Source organism: Cyprinodon variegatus, unplaced genomic scaffold, assembly GCF_000732505.1.
Source record: "Cyprinodon variegatus isolate N-32 unplaced genomic scaffold, C_variegatus-1.0 Scaffold634, whole genome shotgun sequence".
NCBI classification, from domain to species: domain Eukaryota; kingdom Metazoa; phylum Chordata; class Actinopteri; order Cyprinodontiformes; family Cyprinodontidae; genus Cyprinodon; species Cyprinodon variegatus.
The window spans coordinates 314,493-333,553 of NW_015151087.1; the positions used below are offsets into that span (position 1 = coordinate 314,493).

The following is a 19,061-nucleotide window of genomic DNA, read 5'->3' on the forward strand; positions in this document are numbered from 1 at the left end:
AAGTAGTAAAGTAAAAATATCAGAAAAATCTACTTGAGTACAGTAACGAAGTATTTGTACTTCGTTACTTCCCATCTCTGTGCAAGTGTGATGCAGAGTCCAGTTTAGAGTTCAACACTTTAACAGTCTAATGGCAGTGGGGAAGAAGCTGTTGCAGAATCTGCTGGCAATGCATTAAATGCTGCAAAGCCTCTTCCCAGAGGGCAGCAGGGAGAACAGTCCATGGTGGGGGAGTGAGGGGCTCGGGACACGTAGCGCTGGGATGAAATGTCTTTTATGAAGGAAAGAGGAGCCCCCATGATCCTCTCTGCTGTTCTCACCACTCTTCTCACTTTCTTCCAGTCTGAGGCGCTGCAGCCTCCACACCACACAGTGAGACAGCTGGTCAGAACGCTCTCTTATCAAATATCTATGTTAAATATCAGATTTAGTGTTTTAGTCTTGTTTTTATGCAACTTTACTACTTTCCAACCCCCACTTTAGTTAAGCTGCACGGAATAAATTACTTTCATAAAGTTCACTCTGTAAAGTGTTTGACAGTTAAAGAGTTTTAGATATTTGTATTTTGTTAGTGAATTAATGACTTTGACATTAATGTTTACTCCTGTACATTTTTACTTCATCACCTGGATTTTTTTTGCATCTGTTTCTTCTTAAGTGTTTGATTAAGTGTGAAAAACATAAAATAGGGAGCTGCTGTCAGTAACACATCAAAAGTTTCTAGATAAACAAAGGCATTCATAAGGCGGTACAGGAGGTCGCGAAGAAGACTACGCAGGATGTCATCACCTTTTTTTCTCCAGCAAGTCCTGATTGCATTATCAGAAAGCTGGCATCTGGGCGTGACCTTGTTAACTGCCAGGGTAATCAACTTTAACCAAATGGGAGGAGAGGGGATGATAAATTATTAGTGAGGAAGATTTTGTTCATGTTTTATTAAATTGGCCTGTCAAAGGGGGCTGGTCAAATTATCTGGGGCCTCGTTTATTGGAGGCCGGCCATATTGGCGCATCTGTTACAATTATTTATAATTTCCAGGCAGGCAGCAGGACCAAGTATCAGCCACATAAAGCAATTTAAAAATTAACTGATGTGGGAGTGTGCGACTTTTCCTCATTCAATCTTTCTCTATCTGCTAATTTTGATTATCCCAAAACATAAAAACCTGAAGTGAGGAAGAAAGACAAAGAATGAGGAAATAAAAAAACAATCCAACTCTCAGGCAGGGGAGAGGATGTGATTGAAAGAGAAGAAGAAGACAGGCAGGAGCGTGAAGAAAAGGACGGAGGAAAGGATGAGTCTGAGGGAGGGAGCAAAAGAGAAAAAGCCGCTCTCGGTAATTACTGAACACGATTAGGTTCTTAGGGGATCTTGTCTGGCACTCGTGGCCCTTGCTGGTGAGGATGCGGCAAGCGAGACCATATGGAGCGAGGCTGGTGGTTGAGCTCCCTGAAGCTCGTGACCCGTCTGCTGCCGAGCCCTTGAGCTGAATCCGAAATGAGACTTGCCAGGGCTAATGTTCTACACATGCACCATTTATGCCACAAAACAAATCTGATCACTGTTAATTATGGAGCTGCTATAATCAGGAGGTACCCCCCTTACCCACGACATGACACAAAGAGAAAAACACACAGAGGCACTCACTCAATCACCTCCACAGAAACCAACGGCGTGACAGTAGAGATCAGCCCGACTCGAGGAGGGAGGGCGATGGGGTGAGTGCTCCCGACCGGGTCAGGTGGACTTTACATTCATGATGGTGTTTCTTCAAAGAATGTGCATGTGAATATATGCATGAGCATTGGTGCTAACCGGTTGTGTGGAGGGAAGGGACAGCACGCGGGGTGCTGGATGTTTTCTGTGTCTACGCTGCCCTGAGTCCTCCCACACAGTTTGTTTGACCCGCTCGGCTTTGCTCTAACGAGTGAGCGCGGCTCTCCGCAGCAGCGGCAGCAGCAGAAGCACATGGTTGTGCTTCGTTAATGAGGCTGGCAGTGCTACATAGAGGCTCTCATCTAATGAGAGCTGTTGAGCTTGTAAAACACACCGCTGGTGTCCGCGCCGTCGGTGCGTCTCCCACTCTGGAGGAAGGCCCGGTTTCAAGCAGACAGACCCACACCTGAACTTTTATTGATGACGGTAGGAACTACACGGCTCAAAAAAATAAAGTAAACAACACTGTTTAACTTCAGTCAAATCAAACTTCTCTGAAATCAAACCGTCCACTTAGGAAGAAACGCTGAAAATAAATTTCACCTGCTGTTATACAGATGCAAATGTACAACAGGTGGAAATTATTGGCAATTAGCGAGACATACTCCATAAAGGAGTGGTGGTGCAGGTGGGGACCAAAGACCTCTTGCTACAATGTTGGTGGTGCTTTCACACTCAAGGTGGCATGAGACAGACACTACAACACACACAAGTGGCTCAGGTATTGTGATCAATGCGAGCTTGATCACAGTACCTGATCACAGTACCTGATCACAGTACCTGACCAAGCTGTGGCAAGAAGGCTTGCTGTGTCTATCAGCCTAGTGTAGAGATGCTGGAGGCGCTAATAGGAAACAGGCCAGTACACCAGGAGGGCAACTACCCAGTGGTAGGATTGCCAAGTTTGTCCTAGACAAACTTCATTAGTTTAGTAAGAATTAGATAAAAGCTCAAACAAATGATACATAAACTAATTTTCTGATGGATAACTATGCTAAAAAATGTCAGGTTTCTACTTGAGAAACCGGACATCTTATTATTAATGGACATTTTTTTTATATCGGCTGTTGAAATAAAATACGGTTTATAGAAATAAAACTGTTAGTGTTTCAGAATTTAAAGGAAATTTAGATCCGACATAGACTTTAGCAGAGGTTGGTGGAAGCCAGCATGATGCATCCCTAATCCTTACCTTACTACATTACAGATTCATTAAGTAATTTAAGCATAATAAATAGTTTATGTTTCTGTGGTGTTTTCCTTAGTTTATTTCACTGTAGTAAGATTTCTCTCAGTGAACATGCTGGCATTACTTTTCTGTTCCAGAGACGATAGGAGCATCTAACAGATTTGAACGACTGCCCACACTATTACCAACAAAGCTTGTGTTACGTCCAAAAAGCCCAGGGTCTGTAATGGATTCTAATGTCAGTCTTTAATCACTACTCAGGTCTGTTAGCTGCCAAAAAAAAAAAAAAAAATCTGACAACTGTAAATACTTTTCTTCAGCTTGAGAAATTTGTGATTAAAAAATGTTTACTTGTGCCATCTATTATTTTTATTTTTGCCCAATAGAGGCGACTTTAACTAGTTAACATGACCCTTAATCTGTTTACACCCCAGTCTTTGTTTGGACACACATTTAACTGAAGGCTCAAGTGTAATTAAGTCCATGTAAAGAGGGTAAATCAGAAACAAATACAAAACTTTTATATGTGCAAAGCATGTAAGTATAATTCGCATTGGGTTTTATTTAAGTCTCCCCTTCTCCCCCTCTTTCTCCCCCGACTCGTCCAGGTTTACTGTGGGAAGAGTGTTCAAAGCAGTCGCTCCGGTGCGTATTTAAATGAGGCCTGCGTCTCCCGTCTGCTCTCCTGTTGTGATCACCACTTTGATCAGCCCCGATGTAACTCTCACCAAAAACATTTAAAATTAAAATGGAATCTGCCCTAACAATCTGAGCATTGGAAATTTAACAGGTGTTCGCAGGGAAGTTGTTAAAGAATCTACGATTATGTGCTCCGGCATGCGCTCCTTTAGTGAAAGGAGCGCCCGGTAGACCCCCACCACCATGCATACAATCTGTCAGTGAAATTACGGAGAGGGAAACACAAAGCCTTCCAGACTGAACACTGCACCTAGGGATACCTGATGGATTTACTTTTCATTTAAGTAAAAAAAAAGTTTAAAAATACATCAGGCCAACAGCAGCTACATGTCTAAACTAATCTACTGCTCATTTCTAGTTTACTGTTATTTTAATCTGAAAAACTCACACGAAGAGAAAAGACAATTAGGAGAAAATTATTGATACAATTACTTGGTCTTTGGCACTCAGACCTCGGCAGGAAACATAGCGCTTAATTTTGATAGATATGCATGAACAGGAGTAAAGAACAGGGCTGTTTACCCCCCCAAGGCCTGAAACTGGTGGTGGAGTGGAGATAGATGAAGTTGGTCAGTCTGTAGACTGCTGGTTAGCGAGACGGTCTGCTGAGCTTAATGGGGAGATCTAGTGGATTGGGTGAGCTTATACTAGAGCTTCAATCAGGGACCTGGAAGACAGAAGTCCAGTTGAATAACACAGGTTGAGAGAACCTGTCCATTATGAGCAAGCATGAAGCAACAGTAGAGAGGAAAAACTCCCCGTTTGGAAGAAATCTCTGGCAGAACCAGGCTCAACATGGCGGTCTTCTACTGGACTGGCTGAGATGAGACAGGGAACGCGGTAAGAGTCTGGGAGGAATGAAACTCTAAATTAAGCTTAAGCTACGAAGGTAGAGGAGGGGCTGGAGGTGGGGTGACACAGGATAGGCTGAATGAAGTCACAAAGCGCAACCACCGCCTGTGCACAGGAGCTGACACTGCAGATCGGAGGCCTTTTAAGATAAACTTTGGATGTTGATTGGCTTTCGTGGAGGTGTGGTTCAAAGCTGATTGGCTGTGTCTCGGGTGGATATAGGAGAGCAATCAGTTTCTTCAGTTGAACTTCTGCCTCGGCTCCATGAATTAGTTATTCTTCCTAATAAATTACAAATGTTTGCTATGCTTTATATATACAGTAGCGTCCATTCAAAATGGCCCTTCCCACTCAAACACCAGCCGAATGAGGGCCCACTTCCCTGCGACCCCCAGCAGAATCCCTTCCAACTTCAAGTCACTGGAGTGACGCACTCAGTCTCCTTGGTGTGCATATTTTTTTACTCTGACTCCACCCTTTCACTGAATCCCAGGGTCTGACCAGGAGATGGAGCTTCTCTTTAGATCTTAATGTCCACAAATCATGACAGAAAGAATATTTTAGTACAAATTTTGATGTTTAAACAGGAATTGTAGGGGACCAGCCCAGGGGCGGAGCTAGATTCCAATCATTGGCCACCCCTACCATTTATTTCCCTCTAATACAGATGGTGGCAACAGTAATAATCTCAAGTGGAATATTCAAAACATTTAAAATTTTCATATGCCGGTATTAACAATTACAACAAAAACATTAACAATGATAGGTACAGAATTTAAGCAAAAATGGATTTTGTTTTATGTGGTAAAGAGAAAATTATGTGTCTCTGCTAGTCATTCAGGAGTCTTCAGTGAAACCATTGATAAATAACTATTTTAATAAAAACTTAATAAATAATCAATTTATGTAGAAATTAGATCTTGTAAATATCAATTTTATGCAGAATGATTATTGATAAAAGTAGGTAAGTTATGACAATGGAAGAGATGTTTGCCCAAAACTTAAACCTGAAAGAATTTTATCCACTATACCTTTTATTTAGAAAGCACGGATGTTTGAATATATGCGTCTATTTGTTAGCAAAGGGTGTGGGAAAGTATAGTTTGTCTTTATTTAGAAAACATGGATGTTCTGCTCAATAATTTTTCTGTTGTAACAGTGTAGATTGACCGTGAGGTTTTGTTGCCCATCTACTTTCGGTCACCCCTCAGTGTACATTGGTTATTGGCTGGCCACCCTTATAAAAATTTTATGGCTACGCCCCTGGACCAGCCAAGAACCGGCCAACCTTTTAGTAAAGTGCTTTTTTTTTTTTTTTCTGGTTGTGGCTAATAACAGTAGAAGCAACTTCAGGTAGGGATCGCCCAGTCCAAAACTGGTTTGATATCTGGCTAAAAACTAATACTGGATTATATCGGCCTGCACCTAAAATCTCCAGTACTAACATGCTGATATAAACACATTGCTTCAGTCTACAGTTTAACCCATTGGTTAATAATTAATGGGTCCCAAACATTTGTTGTTCACTACTGTTCTCTGTTTAGCAATATCACTTGATCAAATCTTTTCTTTCATTCTATTAATCTAATTTTGGGCTCTCTCCCACCTATTTATCTTTTTCATCAAATCTGACTAATAGGCTCTATGCACAGCTCCACTACTTCCTGAATTTAATGCAGCTCCTTTGTTTCCTGTCTTTCATGATTGGATGCACTGATTAATCCAGGTGTGTATGACCTAAGCAACTGGCCAGACACACCTGGATTAATCAGTTCGTCCAGTAATGAAAGACAGGAAACAAAGGAGCTCCATTAAATTCAGGAAGTAGTGGAGCTGTGCATAGAGCCCATTCTCTCATCTATGCAGAGATAAAGCATTCCCACTGCATGATACTCCCACCAGCTGCCGCGCAAAAAGCCTATTTGTATTATTGTAATTTATGAGCCTTTTTAAGGCCACCGGTTGCACCAGATTTTGCTTAGGGGTATCAGAGTAAAGATGGCTGAATACAGATGGATACAATAGTGTTTGGTTTTCTGATGTTTACAGATATCATGAAGTCTGACGATAATCATTTCAATTCAATTTAATTTACAAGTCTCCCTAAACAACCCAAACATGATTTAAATAGACCAATATTTTTGGGTGTTTTGGGTTTTTTTCCCACATTTTGGCATCGGCCAATAGACGCATGCATTGGGTGATTGATTAGTGCATTCAGCAGCCATGTATGCCACTAGAGATGCTGCTCCCTCCAACTATCGTAGGTAATACTTTGTTTTATTTGTTAATAAATATATATTTTTTGTTTTAAGAGGTATGACAGAGTTTTCCAGACAATACCACCTTGAATTGCAGCACTCTTCAGCTCGTTCTTATAGGTCACTTGTACTTGACAAGGTTTTTTTTAACCCTTTCCACCTACATGGAGTTGCTGTTGATGTCTGAGTTAAGGTAGATGCCGATCACTTCATAATATCCACAAAATCTTTCTGGAATATAAGGCTTCAGTTGTTTGCTAGGTGGGACCTATTTAACATGGAAACACTTGACATCACATCCGAAGAAACAATGTGGGTACTTCCATCCTGAAATAGACTTACCGATGCATCGATGCTGAACTACTGAGGTGTCAGTCTGCTCATCAGCTAATGTTTTAGTTGTGAATGATCCAATAAAAAATAAAATAAGTAAAAACTCACATTAAACTGAGACCAGTTAAACAATTGTTATCGTGTTATTTTTATCCCGTAAATGAAAGGAAACAAAAAACAATAATAGTTTAAATAATTGACCCAAAGAATTCAGCAGCATATATCGGGGATCGGTTATAGCGATATGAAAAACCTGTAAAAAAACATTTATCTGTCGATCTTCAGATTTGACCGTTTTATTTCTGAGCTCTTTCAGGCATAATGCATTTAAATAACACAAAATGTTGATAATACGAGATCATCTTTTCACATCTTTGAGAATTTCAAAATAAAGGTGTAACTTAAAGATGACGATGTGGATCAATAAATTTTATTTTGCCTTCTTTCAAAAATATCATTTATCGTTTGAACAACGCTATCGCACACCTCATCACAACTACACAGTGATCTCGATCACATAAAATCCTAATAAAAGAAAGTAACATCACTTTTCCATCTGTATATCCTGCGACATCAACTCATCAAATCAAATCAGCTTCTTACTTTGTAGGACGTCTTGCTCAATTAAAGCTAAATTAGTTTAGCCTCTACTAATGGTTGTTTTTGTAAATATTTTGTTTCAAGCCAAGTTCCGTTTAGACCCTAAATTAGCCAAAAAGGATATTCAGTGTATTAACAACATATATGCAGAAGCTTAGCCCCGATTCAAACACACATCCACACACTATCTGCATCTCCTCTAAATGTACTGTAGTATTAATTACTGAGGGAACACTGCAGAACTGTATTTAATTACCGACTAAATGAACCATTTAGACTTTACTGCTAGTTTAATTAACCGGGTTAAGTGAGATACGCTGATTGTAACTCACTTAACATTTGAGCTGATATCTTTTGACTTCCACAGTCTGGGGGGCAGCAATTTCTGAAAATATCAACCGATGATCAAATTAAATAATTACTGTCTGTGGAGGGAGAGATATTGCACGACTCCTGGAAAATGTTATCTTAAGCTGAGATAGGATGCCGTTCCAACCGAATTGAGTTAGAGCAGATTAGGAGACTTCTAATGCAAACTGCTGCGTCCTGCAGTGTCCAATAAACTATTTGTGTGGCCTTCACCCTGAGCCTGCTTATAATTCTGTAAACGATGGTAAGTATCAGATGCTGCAGTCCTCTGCACACTGCTGTCCAATGTACCAACACTTGAACGTTTTGTTTGATTTTAAAGGATCCTTCATTGGAATGAGGTTTTCTTCTCGTTTCTAACTGGATCTTATATGCATGAAGTAAGTATGTGTGATGTAACATGTATACGTCAAAGAGGAGACAGAATATAGAGAGTATGTTTTCTTTCAGGGTCATCAGACAGTGTGCACAAGTCTGATGTTGAAAATGACATGTAAAATCTGTCAATCCATCACACAATCTTCTATTTCTTAAATACGCCACTTCTTTGTTCAAAGACCACATGGGCTAAGTTTCCTGTGAGGGAGAGGTGACTCGGCCTCACGCCTGTAGACAGCTAGAGGGAGGCACCAGCTCCACAATCCAGTATAGACAAATAGATGAATAGTTTAAAAACCACTGTTCGGTTATACATCTTACACTTTTTGAAGTACATCAAGTTATTTCCTGACCTAAAAAAATTTGAGAGTAGATAGAAAAAAAACTAACTGAAATCTTTCGTTACGCTTAAACATCTTACAATTGTTAATCTTACAAACTACAATATTCATCGAGTTCTGCAGAGGCGTCTCATCAATCTGCACAACCATCTGTTGTGCAAAGTCAACATTTCAGATTAAAGTTAAAGGTTGTATTTCATTTAGAAAATGGAATCCTAGAGTCTGGATGAAGAGGTTTAGTATTATACATCCAAACAATCCTTTTTAACTTCTGTGTGGTGCATTCACTGACACAGCAAAGATGACTATGTCTTGAAACATCGTTCAGCCCTAAAACTGTTGAAACTGTCTTTTGGAGCTAGGGATGCACTAATGTGATATTTATACATCAATATCACTTCTGATACGGACGTCTAAATTGGGTAGCGGTAAAACAACGGGCCCAATTCACAGTCTATCCAGTCTATATCTATGATGTTAAGTTAGGTTCAAAAACTCTTAAAAAGCATGAAAGTTTACCATTTATTTCTGATTGAATAAATATTGTACATTTGAACCCTTACAGTTGCATATTTGTTTTCAGGATGAAATTTGTCTTGTAAACAGAATTTACAGTTTTTATCAGGGACCTACCATTTGCCTCGATTTCCTTGATTCTGGAAGATTAGTCGATACTTAGGTCACGTTCACACTGCAGGCCTTGATGCTCAATTCAGAATTTTTGGGAGATCCAATTCTTTTGTGTGTTTGTTCACATTTCCAAATATATGCGACTTGTATGTGATCTCCTGTGTGAACTGCATTCATACATTCCTGCAGAGGATGCAATAACGTCATAAGCAAGCATGCTCTGTATTTATAAAAGGATGGTAGTGCTGGAGTTCATCTTGCAGTCTTTCATTTCTTTCCCAACCTCAATCAGTGCATTAACAATACAATATTTCAAGAAGGTTGAAAAAAAAGGACAGCTGTCCACTTTACCATCCGCCATAGCGGTTGGTTTTCTTCCCCCTTCTGCGAAGCAAGATGCAGAACAGTGACTTTTGTTGAGTATTAATGGCGCTCAGGTCGGATGAATGTGACCAGGCTGTTCAGAAACAGGTCGCATTTGAAAAGATCAGACATGTATCGGATTCAGGACCACATAACCAAGTGGCCTGGATTGCATTGGAAAAACTTAGATGTGTTGTTCAGACTGTCATGAAAAAAAAAGATTGCATATGGGCAAAGATATCAGATTTGTGTCATGCTGTTGTGTGAACGTAGCCTTAAAGGGATAGTTCGGTATTTTTGACATGAATCTGTATGGCATCCCCATCACCAGTGTCATGCAATCACACTGACTTACCCCTGGCAGCGTCCTGTGAGCAGAGTTCTCGTCCAGCTTTGGTCAAGCCAAAAGTAGTCCGGCAGGTTTGCTAGACCCAGCGAAATAAAACGTTTCTCTTCCCAAAACATTATGTGTTCAAAAGAGTGATATTTTTGCATCCCAAAAACATTGTAGTGGAAAAAGTCACACGTCGTTATCACTTGGTCCTATTTTCTCTCTGTTCGTATCAGTGCGCGCCATCATTCAGACAGCTAGGGCCTACTAACCTGACAACAGCCAGATGCATGTCTCCCTCCGCCCAGCTAGGAGCTAGGCGGAGGGAGACATGCATCTGGCTGTTGTTGAGCTCGCTGTCAGAATGACGGCGCGCACTGATACGAACAGAGAGAAAATAGGACCAAGTGATAACGACGTGTGACTTTCTCCACTACAACGTTTTTGGGATGCAAAAATATCACTCTTTTGAACACATAATGTTTTGGGAAGAGAAACGTTTTATTTCGCTGGGTCTAGCAAACCTGCCGGACTACTTTTGGCTTGACCAAAACTGGACGAGAACTCTGCTCACAGGACGCTGCCAGGGGTAAGTCAGTGTGATTGCATGACACTGGTGATGGGGATGCCATACAGATTCATGTCAAAAATACCGAACTATCCCTTTAAGGGCAGATTATACTTCTGCAACCGCAAACATCAAATGTCGCTTGGGTTTGGTCGCAAACAGGTTTTGCTAGTATGCTTCTGCACCGTCGGTCTGGAATTTCTAGGGACGCACAGCAGTTTCCCGCCAGAGCAGCACCGCTGGAAGGTATCGCTACAGAGTTTATATCCTCAGAGTCGTTCACTGCACCTCAGTTCCACTCAACTGGACGTGGAAGTAGTGTTATTTTACGGTTGTGGACAATGGAACAATTAGATTTCAGACTCCCTTGTTCAGACTTAGACAACTTTCATTATTGTTTTGTACACACAGTGTAAACAAAACAGAATTTTGTTTTGTACAGCTATCATGATATTTCCATTTCTTAAAGTGCAGCACTGATCAAATGTAAACAGTGTGGGAGGAAAAACAGGTCAAAAAAATAAATGCATTAAAAAACAATTTTATAAAAAAATTCTGCATCCATTACTCCTTATCTGTCCTTAACTTCACTTCATTCAGTCCCTTTAAAAAAAGACACCATTTAGGGACATTTGTTCTCTGATTGTTAAACAAAATATACATTTAATAAATTAATAAAATAATCTATAGCTGCGGCCATAATATCATTCCTGACTCCTTCTGCTGTGCTGATCACCATGACATGCAAGTGAATCTTTGTTTCCATCAGTTACTTCAAATGTGTAAATATTCTGCCTGAATTTAAGTTAAAAACAGTCAAAGTATGACACCACTCCTGCTCTTCTAAGCCAGCTGGGTGGTCTAAGCCCCCCATCACCATATCATTAAATGCTATTAAAGGTGTGTATCGCCTTGGGGTGACGCTTCAAAGGAGCAGAAGTGAAGTCAAACCCCCGCCGATTGACAGATGTAGAACTGTAACTCTAACATCATCTTCAAGAACGTAACTGGCCTCAATTCAAATCACCTCTTTTCTGTCTTTCTTTTCTGACCAGAGTGTTAAAAGGACTTAAAGTTACTTGGGAGGTGGAAGATAAAGAAGACTGGTAAAGTAGGTAAATCAGAGAGTCTGTCTGTCCCTAGGTCTGAGAGAGGATCAGATAACTGACATAAAAGGCTGCAGAGCAAAGACAGACGGATAGATCAAGGGTGAGCTGGAGCGATATCAAAGGAAGATTCTTGGTTATAGACCACCACTACAGGCCAAGCTGGGATGGGTCAGGTAATACAGGAGGTTTCTGGGAGGGATGACGTTCAGTCACCAGCCAGAGGAAAACCAGCTCACCTGCCAATCACAGTTAACCACTGAAAAACATCCAGTGCTGCTTAGAGAGAGGAATAATCATGTGCTACTTAAAGCATCACGCTACAGGTGCTAGTTGAGTGGCAGAGGTTATCCTTCAGCGAGGAGTCTACCTTGAGGTTGGTTTGTCTGTTTGTTGACAGAGCCGCGTGCCGAGCGGGATGCTGCTGGAGTTGCACTTGTTCTTGTTGTTTCTGCAGCTGAGCTTGGAGTTCAGAGATCTGCTCGTCTTTCTGGACCACCTGGGTGCGGAGCTCCTGGTGACTCTGACGGAGTTTAGCATCGCTAGACACCAGAGCCTGGTAGCATTGACTCAGCTCCTTGTAGAGCTGTGAACAAACAGGAAATGGGAGACAGGGGCCAGTCAGAGATCAGATGGAACTAAAGAGACAACATATTTTCCATAGGAACTAAAGATTAAACCATTGGGATAAATTTCTGGTAATAATAGATGCATAAAAAATATGCTTAAAAGAATTCGACAGGAGAGGAGAGCTTTAAATGGAAAAAACTGAGACAGATTTAAATGTCCCAGCTGAGCAGGAAGCATATAGGATTAGCCTGTATGGACGACTGGAGGATTTATAACATGGTGTTAATTCACAAGGATCCGGGATATGAGAAATAAACCCAACTGGACTTCTGCTTTTGTCTTTTAGTGATATTTTTTCTTCTAATCTAGAAGGCTGGTTTAATTTTGATCATTATAAAGTTTAGTCCTGCAGGTCGTGGTCAGAATAATAAATGTTATATATTTTGATTGAATGGTTGTGTGGAGAATGTAAAGCTCTCTTTTTCTGAGTTTCCTAAAGCGTTCTGCTTTTTGGTAAAATTATGTAAATGGACTATCAAAACTGGAAAAAGATACTTTTTGCTAAGTGATCCAGTACACTCCAAACCTTCAATTCAATTCAAAAATACTTTATTAATCCCAAAGGGAAATGAAATGTTACAGTAACCAGGTGTTGTAGGTGTTGATAGCTGTAGGCAGGAAGGATCTTCTGTAGCGGTCTGTCTTCCACCGGATCCGGAGAAGCCTCTGATTGAAGACATTTTGTTGTTGTTTAAAGGAAAAGTCCGGTCGGCAAGGAACGATCAATGGATCATTAATTATACCAAAACTAATACGTTCACGGTGGTTTCATGAATTTAGTGTTAATCTTTAAAAAAAATAAAAGAAAAATTAGTTATTTCACCTTTCCATTTCATGATCCTCCGGGGACGGGTTCGATTTACCATCAAACGTCTCGCCAGAGAAAAAAACACATAATATGTAGCCAACATTTGGAAGAAGAATGTTTTCAAGATGACTTGGATCATAGCGCGTCGTGTCAAACACCAGATACAGCACTGGGACTTGATCAACAGCCGATACCACACCGTGACGTCACAAACCAGTAGGTGGCAGTAGTGTTCTTTGACAAACATGGATGCCTCCAATAAAGCACATACAAATGAAAATAACTCTCAATCAAAAAAACTCATCATTTTTTTTTACCTTATGTAATATTTTTTTATTTAAAGTACTTTCAGAAGTTTGAATTCTGACCCAGACTGACTCATTGGCTAATCTGTATGACATGTAGCCTGGTGCCAGACGCTCGGGTGGCTTTACCATGTTAACAGGAGAAGCGGCGCAAGTGAAGTCAGACACTGCTGTCGGACAAAATGCAGTAATTTATAAATGTTTTAAATCAGGTTTGGTCCAGATTAGCCAGCAGGTGAGTCCGGATCCAGACCCTGGTCTGCTAATCCGTGACCTCTGCCCTACAGCATATAGCCGAAGCTTCAGGTTAGATCAATGGAGACCCTCTCCCCGCCCTGTTGGACATCAACATCCTCCTCTCACCCTGAAGACCTACATATTGTAGGTTGTTCCTCCCGCCCATCATATAGTTCCTTCATCCTGCTGCCAGCAATAGCAGGATTCATCCATCTCAATGTTCAGAGGCTCAACTTTCTCCCAGCCCTCGAGCTAATCTTATGATCTTGCTATAAGTGTGCAAACATGTGAAAGATTAAAGCACTTGTAACTGTTCTAAAATGCACAGAATGAGTTGTTTTAGTCTGACTCCTGCCTTTTACTGCCTGATCTTTATTTTCTGCTTTGATTGCTGTATTTTTCAGAAAGACGGAGCAGTCCACGGACTGCTGCAGACGTCAAGACCTCCTGCATTTATCTCCACCAAGATCTGATCGGCTCTCCCAGGATGGAAGTTTGTAGAAGATCCGAACCGATGGCTAAGGACTGTTCAACAAAGCCGCTCTATTGAGAGAAAAGCTTCGTGAAAATACCTTTTGATAGGAGGTGGTGTCAGCAGAGTGAGCCTCCTCCTGGTTCCTCAGGACTCTCTGGGTATCCAGGTTGAGTCCCTCCAGCTGCTTGATCAGGCGGCTCTGATCTGCTGCGTGCTCCATGCTTTGTCTGTATAGAGCTTGAACTTCAGCGAAATCACGCCTGCAAACACAAATGCAGAATAAACTAACTTTAGTCTTGAGTCAGGCTGTAAAACCTGCTGCAGAAATGTTCAACCAAAGAAGCTTCTTTTTACAAGATTCCTACAAATTAAAGTTTCCATTTTATTCTACAAAAACCTTCTAGTCAGTGTGGGTTTCTTCTCTCTGATATAAATCATAATTCAGATTAAAAAAAAGCAGACAATTAATACACTTACCTGAAAACATTTTATGGGATTGTGAATATACTTTATAAATTAAAAAACTCAGTGAAGATCAGTGAAAATATTTACTTTGTCTTATCACTCGACTCTCTGGGTTTTAAAAGCAGCAACACCAATAAGGATAAAGTGATCCTAGATACTGATGAGGTCACTGAAAGTCCCACAAACGTCAAACTCTGTAGTTCTAGGGTGACTGACATGTCAGGGTGTCTCTGGCATTAAAACCAAGAAGCAGTAAAAGAAAAAAAAGACAGAGATTACCATTAAAGCTTCTACAGTTCTGTCAGTTTCTATAATATCGACTAAAGCTTAGTGAAAGCCTGCCCTGTTTCCCTTCTCCCCTCCTTTAAAGCACATCTACTATGCAGGGCTTATCAAATGGCTTTAGGTGAGCCAGACACGAAGAAATGTGTGTCACCCCCCCCCTTACGCTCACAGCAATGAGAGGAATACATCCTCTGTTTACACCACACTTCCTTTAACCTGCTTCACAACATCACAGACGCTTTTGCAGCTGATTGAACTCACCGTACTCCATCAAGTTGCTCTTGTTTGGTGGCTAACTCCCTCTCTGTGGAAAAAAGCTGTGCAGCCAAAGCGGCACAGCGAGCCTGCAGTTCAGGCAGCTCCTGCCGAGCCGTTTCAAGCACTTTCTCCAGATCCTGATGGAAGAGATCAAGTCTATTTTTAAAGTCTCTTCTGCAACTTAGAAACCTGATAATTATGGTATAGGCCGTCCATATTCAGCGTTTCTGCAAACCTCATTTAGTTAAACTTGACAAATCTTAAGTCTACAATGAATTTAAGACCAAGGCACAAACTAAAGTGCTGTTAAATAAAAATATGGCTGAATTTGGGTCAATGCTCTGAAAACAACTCCATCATTCAGGGCCTGAATGTGCCTCGGATGTTCTGAGCCGATGAGTATTTAAAGTATAATGATAAGTTAATAGATTTTTACTCAGGAAGGAAAATTCAATCATTACGTAAACTAGCACTGCATCCAACGATTATTTTGCAAATCAATTAATCTGTCTATTATTTTTTTCAATTAATCAATAATCAGGTAGTCAAAGATTCCTTAAAGGATTTTTTTTTTTTTTGAACAAAGACTTTATTTTATCAGCTCAATAATCAGAAAATAAATGATTCATACAATAAGCCAGAAAAAACAATTTCAATACAACCATACAAAAAATTGGGTAACAACAACCAAACAGGTCGGCGAGCTGAAGATCCATTTTATTTATTTTTTATTTTTATTTTTTATCATTATTATATATATTTTTTTATTTTATATATATATATTTTTTACTTGGAGGATGAGACAAAGGAAAGATCTTTCTCGAGTGACTTTTATTTTTATCATAACAGAGATGTGTGTTTACGCTTATCTTACTACCATATTAACTGGAAATATGTCTTCAAAGGGTTCCATCTTTTCTCAAATAGACCAGTGGACAAGTTTAATTTTGCTGTTATTTTCTCCATCATATAAATATTCACTAGTTTCTCTTTCCATTGATTTACAGTAGAGAGTGAAGGTTTATACTAACATATTGTTATCATTTTTTTGGCTACGAGAACAAGGATACCAAATACGTATTGCTCTTCTTTACTTAAATTATTTGGTGGAATTCCCAGAACAAAGATCCGGGGATTCCAATCAATATCAGCATGTAAGATATTTGAAATTTCCTCTCTAATTCCCTCCCAGAATTTCTTCATCTTTGGGCAATCCAAAAAGACAGGAGTCTGATCTCCAACTATTCCACATTGTCTCCAGCACAAATTTGATTTAGTTTGATCAAATTTGGAAATAATGTACGGAGTTTTGAAATATCTAACGATTATTTTCCAATAAAATCCTTTCCATGTTGGGCTGTTAGTCAGTTTATGTCCAGTTATACATACTTGCTCCCACTCTTCATCTTTCTTAAAGGATTTTCTTTATGAAATTAAACCAGGTGAACCTAAAACGTTTCCAATTGAGGAGTTATAGCGCTTACTGACAGATGAAAAGGTTTTTTTTAATCTTGTATGCAAAATGTTTATATATTTTTTCCAATGTTGATATATTTACTGCTCTGAGTGGGTTGCTCTGTGAGCTAAAAGCATGTTTTAAAAGTCTTGGGTTAACGATTAATAGATTACTTAATTAGTTGATGATTATTTCAATAATCAATTGATCACGATTAATCTGATTAACTGTTTCAGCCCTAAAGGAAACCCTAAAACACTAGTAAAGAGTCAAAAACCAACAATTTATTAAATGTACTGAGTCTGAGTCCAATCATTTTTTCTCCAAAGGCAGGAGGAACTATAATATCTTCTCTCTGTACTTTGAGGATCTAGTTATGTTCACAGGTTGAGGGGCAGAGAGTCGGAGGGACCGGAAAGTTCAAGGTTTGCGTGTTTCTGAAAGGACTTGTCCCCGTGTTTCCAACCTTTAATCTGGCCTGGGCGGCGTCCCTCTCGTCTCGCTGACTGTCGGCCTGCCTCTGTTTCTCCTGCAGGTCAGCGCTCAGGGCAGCGCAGCGGGACCTTAATCCCTCTTTCTCCTCCTCCAGAGCTTGCACCACCCGCTGCTCCTCCTCTTCCTTTTTTCTCTGCTCCGTCTTCATTTCCTTTATAAAAACATGAATGTGCATTATCTGTGTGTGTGCGTGTGCGCAGTGGGTCAATGGGGCCAAAAAAACAATAGTGACAAAAGCAGAAATACAGAAAAGCAGGAGCTCAAACAGAGAGGAAACCCAGCAGAGGTAGAAAAGGAGCAGCAGCCCATGGGGCTGAGGCTGAAATGAATACATAAACAGCAGAGCGGCTTTTCTGCAGGAGGCCCCTGCATGGGCTGCTGATTAGCCAAGGTCATCTCTGCTGTATGACTGGACCCTCGTGACCGGCTGTTGGTTGGTATGGGCCGAGACGTGCTGCAGGAGCTCAGCTCATGCGGGTACAAGGGCCAGTCTGTCAGCTTTAATGACAGCTTATAATGAGAAAGGTGTTTGCAACAAGACCCATTAGACTCAACCCAGGTACCCTTTGATGATGTCCCCCACTATATCCCATCAGGAGGCCCCACCATGACCATGTAAGGACCAGTTCTCCATCAATTAATCATAACCGTGTCCCATCGAAGCATAATTAGGGAAAAGCCACATCATAGCATGCATGTGTTTCAGTTTCCCCAACTGAAGGAGGCATCAAATATTCATATGAGAGTTTAAATCCTGGATTTTTTCTTCTTACTTTATTCGATCGTATCCAGACTTTCTGCTGGGAGTTTCTGCTGTGTTACCACCAGACAGAGGGGAGGCTTTGGGTGAGAAAGGGTGAGACAGAGAGAGAGTAGAACAGTCTCCTCTTAACAATTCAGAGGCCACAGGGGACACGTTGTATTCAGTGACACTCTGAGCAGAGACATCGGCCCCCGGGGGCCCAGACTGCCTCAGAAGATTCCTTCCACCAACCTCCAGTAGCTGGTTCTTGTTTTTTAGCTGTTTGTGCAGAGTTGTCAACTCCTTCATGAGAGCACCGTCGTCCTCCAGCGCTGTCTTCTTCTGCAGCAGCCTGTTAATCTCCCGCCGCTGCCCTGTCACTTCCTGCAGCAGACGGAGAGACGCAGAAAAACAGAGCAGAAACCTTTACCACCCAGAGGGAGCAATCGATAGGCTATCAGAGACAAACAATTGAAGTAAATAAAAACAAAATCATTTTACTTTTAAATGACTTTATTAAATACTGCACCTTTTTCAAAGTAACAGACCAATATTTTGGGCTGATTTGAGGGGTATCTCCCACATTTGGACGAGTTAAATCATGAAACAGCCGCCGTTTTACTGCGCTCAGGTGCCATGCTTTGAGGTCACGTTCAGGCGCATGCATTCCTGCTTTATCTGTTTGCGATCCATTGTTAACGTTTTTTTGATTTGCAAAAGTTTGTTTTTCTTTACATTGGAAAAAGATCTACAAAATTTCTTATTTTTCTTTAATTCTCTTATTTACCCTTAATTTGAGTAGGTAAATGAGATACACTGGAAAAAATCTTAATCTAGATAAGCCATTTTTTCCCAAAACAAGTGCGATTTATGTTGAATTGAGGAGGCAAGTGAAACCATTTGCCATTGGAACAAGACAATTTACATTTAAAATAAGAAAAACCCTGTTTCATTGTCTTATTTCAAGTGTATATCATCTAATTTCCTTATTCTGAGAGTAAAAATCCTCATTCCATTGGCAAATCCTCTTACTTTTCTGCTCAAATTAAGGGTAAATGCCTTTTATTTAAGACATTTTGACTTACCGTAAATTCTCTAATATTGGCCTGTATTCCAATAGCGGCCGGGTCTCTAATAATGGCCGGTCTCGCTGTCAGAGGAGGTAAATA

General features: G+C 40.5%; 1 protein-coding gene across 1 annotated transcript in view; it reads right to left on the reverse strand.

Annotated features, from left to right (window-relative positions):
• The window catches only part of cntln (centlein), a 167,517-nt gene that overhangs the window by 124,627 nt on the left and 23,829 nt on the right, over positions 1-19,061 (reverse strand). The window contains exons 4-8 of the mRNA XM_015393275.1: positions 18,145-18,276; positions 17,122-17,301; positions 15,203-15,336; positions 14,289-14,451; positions 12,107-12,322 (exon numbers count right to left, since the gene is read on the reverse strand). Coding sequence (XP_015248761.1) covers positions 12,107-12,322; positions 14,289-14,451; positions 15,203-15,336; positions 17,122-17,301; positions 18,145-18,276 — 825 coding nt within the window. The remainder of the gene's footprint in view (positions 1-12,106; positions 12,323-14,288; positions 14,452-15,202; positions 15,337-17,121; positions 17,302-18,144; positions 18,277-19,061) is intronic.